This window comes from Humulus lupulus, chromosome 2 (assembly GCF_963169125.1).
Source record: "Humulus lupulus chromosome 2, drHumLupu1.1, whole genome shotgun sequence".
NCBI lineage: Eukaryota > Viridiplantae > Streptophyta > Magnoliopsida > Rosales > Cannabaceae > Humulus > Humulus lupulus.
Window position 1 is genome coordinate 106,947,784 of NC_084794.1, and position 8,532 is coordinate 106,956,315.

Below are 8,532 nucleotides of genomic sequence, written 5' to 3' on the forward strand. Positions count from 1 at the left end.
TTCACGTATCGCTGCAGAAACTCATATCTGTGTATCTAAGATTCCACCACATCTAATTTCTGACTCAGCATATTGACACACTGAACGCATGGGCACCTGACTTCTCCCGAAGCATTCACATGATTCTTGGCGAATTGTATAAATGCTTGGCATTACACCGTCTATTAGTTATCCAACTCTTGTTAATCATCATAACTAATTCAAGTAGAAAATAAATTATCACAATGTGATAATCATAAAAAATCACATTTATTTGGTAATAATTTTTTTTAGTAAATTATGATATCTTATTGAATCTTATAAATAAATTTTATGAATATATATTATCAAATTTAATAATTTATTATAAAATTAATTAAATATAAAAATATTTAATTATAAATTTCTAAAGTTACTTTTAATGATTATTATTAATTTCCACTTTTTAAATTTTAAAATAACAATAGAAATTTATATTTGTAAAATTATTATTTTAATTTCCACTTTATAATTTTATGAATATATATTATCAAATTTTATGAATGTATTATAAAGTTTCATTATATAAAAAATATTTAATTATAAATTTATTAATGATTATTATTAATTTCTTTGATAATTATCAAATTATTATTTTAATTTTTTCTTTTGATTTTTTCAAAAATAACAATAAAGCTTCATAATTGTAAAATTATTTTTATTAATTTCCGATGTAATGCCCCGAAATCCCTAATGTGGTTTAATGGCTGGATTAGTAGGCCGAGAGGGCCATGATTGTTTAATTATGCCATTAACTGATAATATGCATGTTTATGTGAATTATATTATAATATGATGTTATATGCATGCATGTGGGTCCACATTTGATTATTAGGATGTTTTGGTAATTTGGCCCGTTGATGGATATTTGTATATTTGGGTGCATATTGTGATTTGTGAATGAGATCCCATTATTATGGAGATATATTCGAGCTATTCGGCATGAGACGGTCTTATATTGTAAATTAGCAGTTTTGTCATAACGGGGTCTTTTATTGGGATATTAAGTTATGAGGATGTTATTTGATGATAAATTGGGAGTTATTGAGATCATGAGGAAATTATGGGAGTTTTGACTATAATGTTCCCAAGGGTGTTTTTGGGACCCCGAGCACTAGGTTTTATTTGAGGTTACTTAAGCTTGAAGTAGCTTGTCAGATAGAACCGTACGTTAGAAAACCTCTCTTTCTCTTCCCGATAGTTTATTTTACCATTCGAAGCATTTTCGAAGAAATCTCGGGTTCCAAGAGTCGGATTCAAGTGAGGATCGAGGCATAGCGATCCTAGGGAAGATTAGAAGCTTATTAGCCGAAGGATTTAGTTGGAAACAACTCAATTGGAGGTAATTCAAGTTTTATGTTTTAAAAGTTTTTAAGCTTAGAATTGGACTTTGTTCATCGTTGAGTTTTTGGTTTGTTTGAGCCTCGGGATTTTATGGCTTTTGATCATTGGAAAGCTTGGGAACTTTGATTTGTGGATTTGGAAGTGTTTAGATATGTTTTTGGAGGGTTTGGGATGATGGAAACCGAGTTTGTAGATGGTTCTGGGTTGGGGGACGCGGCCGTAGCTCGAAGAATCTGCTGGGGAGGTTTTGGCCTTGCTGGGCGCCACGGCCCTAGGTGTGGGGCGCCACGGCCCTTGCTCCTGGAGTGGCTGGGGGCCACGGTTCAAGGTGCTAGGGCCGCAGCCCATGGTTGGTTTTGAGCCTGTTTGAGTGTTTTGACCTCGGGAACTCGGTTTTATGCCTCGGGATTGTTCCTACTACCCGGATTAGCGGGGATTGATGTCCTAGAGGCCAGATCTTGGTTTGGGAACCTTTGTTATTCATTTTATTGATGGTGTCCCATATTTGGTTATGACTAGGTGACCGCTAAAGGGCTAAAAGTCAGATCGTTCTCAAGGGTCGTTCTTTTATTCATTCTCGCTCGAATCAGAGGTAAGAAAACTGCACCCTGTGTATGTATGACATGCATGGTTATTCTTGATGCATGTTGGATGGTTAAATTTGACATGCATGGTTATTGTTGAGGCATGTCAAGTGATTAAATGTGATGCATGTGATGCACGAGAAACATGTGATTAGGGCATGCTATGAATATTGATTATGAGATGGATCAGAGCTTGAGTCTCTGTAATTGTGCATGATTATAATTATGCTTTTGATTACTGAGTGAGCATGCCAAATGCCTTATATCCGAATATTTTACATATGATATATGTCTGTTTCTATTACCTAAATGAGGAAACACTGACGTATTAGTCAGGGATTGGCAATGGTGTTAATATCAACTGTGAAGTTGTGACTCATTAGTCAAGTTCGGCAGTGGTATTGAACACTGGTCATATGGGGTTGAGTTACAAGTCAAGTACGGCCTTAGCGTGTTTAACGCAAGCTGATAAAAGATTAGATCTAATCGTCATCTGCATTGAATGACTCAAATGAGCATTAATGTCGAACCAACTTCAAGTTCGGTGAAAATTAAAAGCGCTTGTCTAGTCTATGGGCTAGTTAATTAGAGCCAGAGCCAGAATGGCTAAGGTGACCTACATGTCACATGGCTAGGAGGGTATGGGACCTCCAGAGCGTGACTCATTAGTCACCTATACAGGGTATGACTCATTAGTCATCCACACCGAGATTGACTTATTAGTCTTCTATACCGAGTGTGACTCATTAGTCACTAATACAGAGTGTGACTCATTAGTCACCTAGACAGAGATGGACTTATTAGTCAACTGCACAGGGTATGACTCATTAGTCATCTATACAAAGTGTGACTAATTAGTCACCTATACAGGGTGTGACTCATTAGTCACCCACTCCGAGATCGACTTATTAGTCATCTATCCAAGAAGCAGGTCCTCGGAGAATGACTCATTAGTCTTCTATTCAGATGCAGGACCCCATAATCATTTATTTGAACTTATTTGCATGCATGACGGAGGCTATTATTACTAGGCATGCACATTATGATTCGATGACATGTTATTACTGTTTTTGAGCATGTTGAGTTTTCTTGTTGGGCTTCGGCTCACGGGTGCTATGTGGTGCAGGTAAAGGCAAAAGAAAGCTGGACCATCCTTGAGTTGGAGAGCTTAGGTGACAACGTGTATATATGCAGCTGCTCGATCGCCACGGCCGAGGGTTGAAAGAGGAACTAGGGTTAAGCCCTATTTTGCCGCTTAGATAGGCATGTTGTAAATATTTTCTTGTAATAGACCTTTAAATTATATTTTTGGGATCCCAATGTATATAATAAACGTTCTAATGAAATGTTATATCTTCACCAAAATTTTTAATTCATAAACCGCTAATTATACTTAGTTACACGATTTTGGCCAAATGAGTCGATTAGCGAGTTTAGCACTGTTTACAAGGCACACTGTAACGGTCCCTGGAGTTAGGGCGTTACATCCGCTTTATGATTTTTTTATTAATTTTTATTAATTGCTTTAAAATTAATTAAATATTTTAATCATACTAACTTTGAAATTATTTTGTAATGTTTAATATTTCGAAATCTACTAAAATTTCGGCAGCATAACAGTTGTAATCTAACATGTCCTAAAATTTAAAACTTGCATAAAAACTATGATTACCTGCTTCAAGAATATATAACTGTAATATTTGCGTGCTGGAGTTGGAGGCATGGTATGAATGTTGGAAGAGCAGGGATTATGATTGATGCATGAATGCCATGGGCATGTTTTTAGCACTGCAAGTGGTTTGTGATTGTGGTGTGGTAAGATTGTTCTCGTGGGGAAAGCTTTTGATATGCTCATCATGATTAATGAGTCAAGTTATTGACTGCAGATTCGATCAGCAGGTTTATATCCAAGGCAGATAATGAGGCCTGGTGGTGGTTATACTTGACTACTTTTCCACGTAATTATCATATTTATTCTTTATATTATAAACGAGGCATTGACATGGCAATACGACATTGGCTACCAAACTGCCACATCACCATTCCGTTAGCGAAATTGGACGAAAGTCCCACATTTCAGTAACGTGAATAATTCAGTGGAAATTTTTAACAAGTTAAAAATTCAGGGGGCACAATTTGGATTGGTAATAGTACGGGGGAAAAATCCTAATAAGCCTAAATATATTATATATATATTTATATATCTATAATAATGGAGAATCACTAAGTTACCCAAAATTAAATATCAACATTAATTATTAATTGTATTTGCAGTACTTACTTGATTTTCTTAGATCATATTTATCTGTATAAATAGGGGTTCATCCCCATTGAAATAAAACATAAGAGTTTCAATCTCTTTTTACATCTCTCTCTATTATGTTTATTTTTTTATACTTTATATTTTAATATTCTTAATAGATTTATAACATTATAATTTTTTTATATAAAAATAAATGGATGAACAAATAAGGATAAAAAGAAAAGGAAAATTACAAAACTAACCTCCCAAATTTTAAATACTTAATTGAGAATAAAAATATGACATAAATACAAATTTATACAAAAATATGGGAAACAAAACCCATAAACATAAGATTTTATAAACGAAAAAAAAAGTCATAAATGATATAATTTCCACTAAGAAAATGCACTGACATATATAAAAAGATAGTAACTTGCATAAACAGATACCAAAAATCTTCAGTCTTTTTTAGCTTTCACTGAATCACAAGAAGGAAACTCCATTTTTTTTATTTGAAGATCGGGTAAACTTTTAAAACTTGAATCCCTGAACTTTCAATACAACTTTGTTAGTATTATAGGCATTGCTAGAGAGAATTTTTTTTTTTTTTAAAATCTAGAGAAAATTGGTCTGACATTGCTAGAGATTTATAGGAAATGAGATAAAACGAAAAATGGTGGAAGATGAGAAAGAAGTAAGCACAAGAGCTCGAGTTGAAGAATTGAACAATCAACATTGAATGTGGAAAAATAAGAACGGAAAAAGAAACTGGAAATAGTGAAATTCCATAAATGATAAATACCTATTTGTACGGTATTTAAAAAAAATTAATACCAGCAGTTTTCTCACAATGAATTCTCCCCTAAAAGTAGAAAGTTTCATTTATTTTCTTTTTATATATTATATAATCCGATACGGCTACTTTTCTTGACCTATTTTATTACTAATTTATTCAATAGATTCAACGAGTGAGTACCAAATAATAACGAGGAACAAGTTTTTCTCGGTTGGCTTGGTTGCAGTTATTTCCTTCAGCAGTGTATCTTTATTAATAATAAAACTGCCATACCAGACCAGCACAAACCATTTCATAACATTTTATATGTAGAATGAGATCTCCATTTCTCTCCCAAAGTATGACATCAAGGAGACAAACATTGATTTTGACACTTGAAAAGATAAAACAATTACCAAAATGCAGCGAAAACCAGATGATTACTATGCAACCTCAAGGAGACAACTCTCAAGCTCTTGTGATCACAAGTAATGTACATGTAAATTAATTAGCATACAGTTCTTTTATATATACAAATGCCCCAAGGGCAAGATCACTCATGAGTTAACAAGAACATCCCTGGGAAAGTCAAACTCCAGTCGTTTCTGCACATTTAGTATGGTAATTTAGCTGAGTAGAGTTTCAACTGCCCAAACAAAACAAGGATTCAGTATAAAACTCTACCCAATTTTTTTCAGCTTCCAGAGCCAAAAATGGATGTATCATGACGAGGAAATATTGGCGGGTGTACAAGATGCAGCTCTATGTTGGATATTACTCATGCTGTGCTCCATGCTTCTCTGAACCATGTCTTGCAGCAGCCTCTTTGCAGTTTCTGCAGCTTTATCCGCTCCATCTACCCTGGCAGCAATATCGTAAACTATTTTCTCTAGGACTGAGGATGTTAGTCTCTTTTCATCGGGTGTATCTCTAAGCAAGTCCAAAAGCGTGCGAGCCCTCTCCTGGGCTTCTGGTGTGCCCTCTACTGTCAAACGCAGAAGGCCTGGGATTGCACCTTCTTTGAGAATGAGTTCCCGATACTTATCTCTACAGCTCTGGCATAAAGAAAGCAAAGCTCCAACTGCATGTTCAGTGCTCACAAGGGATCCATCTTCAACAGTCTCTACTAATGCTAATATCCCCCCATCTGAGTTTGAGATTGCAACACGCCCTTCTTCAGAGTTCGATAGGATTTCGAGTAGGGCTGTTGCTTTCTCAGCGAATTTAGAGTACTTCTTCCTGCATTCTTTGAGAAGGTTGATAAGAGGAGGAACTGCTCTAGCATCAATAACAGAAATTGAGTTCTCTTTGCAGGTAGAGAGATTGTGTAGCGCTGTCACAGCATCAACTCTTCCTTGAACACTACCAGAGCTGAGAATCTGTACCAGAAGAGGTGCAGCGCCAGAAGCTGCAATGGTTGGCTTGTTTGATGCAGCAGCAGACAGGGTTAAGATTGCCGCTGTAGCTAGTTCCCTTAAACTACCATTTTGGAACCTCAAGAGGTCTACAAGAGGGGGTACGGCTCCAGCTGTCACTATCTTGACCTTGTTTCTGATAACAATATTAAACAATGGCCATATGAGATCAACTAACAACAGATCCAAAATGGCATACTCTAAAGCCATGGAAAGGCAAAACAAAAGTAGTGAAAAAAACAGTCGACAATACATATGGAGCTAATATATCACAATGCAAATGCGAGATATTTGTCTACCACCAATTAAAAAAGCAAGCTCAAAATATTCATAGCTGGGGAGCATTGCTTTTCAAATAGAAAAGAGAAAATGGAGGAATGATTTTTCGATTACCAGGAAATTTGTTCAACATTCAGAAGTTTCACGAGAAATACTCAAACTTGTTAGAATAGAAGCCCAAATCATTAACTTGTTCAATATTCATAGCTCAAAAGAAAAGATTCCCCCAATAACCATTAACATAGAGCCTAAATCAACAGAGGCTATCAAGGCTAGTGTGCAACATTAACCAACTTTCCTTACAATCAATCTGAGTTCACAGCAAGCAAAACAAATTCCTGCACTAAAAGAAAACGAATGAACTTAAAACCCAAAAAGCTTCCAACAAAGCAAGCGGGGAATAGGGAAGAGCTTAACAAAAAGGCCTATCTTTTTCGTTCGATTAAAAGAAGTTTCATCGTTCCAAAACCCAAATATCATTCATCGATTCGGATTAAAAAAGGCTAATTTTTCCCTCTTTTGTCAGCTCTTGGATTCAATTTTAATTTTCCCCCAAAATCACTCTAAGAGAAAATGATTGAAAACTACATTATAAAAAGTAAAAACAAAAACAATAACATCAATATCAGTTTGGTGAAGAAATTATTTTATTTTTCTTATTACAGCTGAAATCTCAAAGACCCAAGTCAACAACAATCAGTAAAATGAAAAAGAGCCATAGCTGACAAAATCGAACTTGGTAAAAGAAGGGCTGACCTTTCGTCGCGGACGGCGAGGTTGAGGAGGGCGAGGAGAGCGGCTTCTCGGGCATCTGGGTTAGGTGAGACCAGCATCAATACCAATGGTTGAATCACACCCGCCACACCCAATTTGGACCGAGTTTTCCCAGAAAAAGGGGAAGGAGAAGGCGAAGACGAAGACGAAGAATAAGAAGAACAAGTCTTCCTCACTAGCTTTCGAATATCTCTAGCAGCTTCAATCTTGGAGTCCAGATCACCATGGATGAGCTTGGAAGAAATTTCCATAATGAGAGAATGCTTCCTCAAGTTGCAAGCCTCCTCCTTTCTTTCTTTTTTGGCTTCTTCTTCTTCTTCTTCCTCCTCCTCCGTCACTGCTACCGGTACGCTTTCTCTCTCCTCCTCCTCTTGCCCCATCTCTCTCTCTCTCTCTCTCTATATGTTATGTGTAAACTAGAAGGAGAGGAAGAAGCATGTTCTGCATATTGGGTTTCTCACTTTCAGATTTTATTACCATTTCTTTTTCACTTGTCCTTTTTTTCAATTTTTTAATTAAAAAAAATGTGTCTAAATTTCTACATTAGTTTCCTTTTTTTCTTTTTCTTTTTTTTCTCGTGTAAAATAAAATTCGTTAATCTATATATCAATATCAATATATTTATGTAAATAAAGGATAGCCTAAAGAGATGATATCTCACCCTTGCTAAAAGTATTTTTTCTATTTTTTCACTATTTTTTTTTTTTTCAAATTTATGATTATTAATTAATAATTAAATCAAAAAACAAAATATCTAATTATAAAAATTATAATCTATATATTTATATGAATGAAAGCTTAAAAAGGATGATGTGCCTCTTTAAAATTACTACAAAGTACTTTTTATATTTTCTTATTTTTTTCACATTTTTAATTCTTTTTTTTTTCAAATTTATGATTATTAGCTAATAATTAAAGAAAAAAACTAAAAAATATAATTATAAAAATTATAATAGATGAAAATTAATTTTATTATTATAATCTATATTAAAAAAGTGATATGTAACTCTAAAATCTCTTCAAACTACCTTATTAATTTTCTCATTTAATCTATTTTTTTATTCATTTAAAAAAATATACCATATTCTAAAATCTCTT

At 34.6% G+C, this 8,532-nt stretch overlaps 1 protein-coding gene across 1 annotated transcript; it reads right to left on the reverse strand.

Annotated features, from left to right (window-relative positions):
- Positions 1-5,387: 5,387 nt before the first annotated feature.
- LOC133818333 (U-box domain-containing protein 3) lies at positions 5,388-7,890 on the reverse strand. The gene is made up of 2 exons (XM_062251125.1): positions 7,417-7,890; positions 5,388-6,517 (listed from the first exon to the last, which is right to left on the reverse strand). The coding sequence occupies exons 1-2, from the start codon at positions 7,812-7,814 to the stop codon at positions 5,689-5,691; spliced, it is 1,227 nt and encodes a 408-aa protein (XP_062107109.1). The 5' UTR covers positions 7,815-7,890; the 3' UTR covers positions 5,388-5,688.
- Between the last annotated feature and the right edge of the window lie 642 nt (positions 7,891-8,532).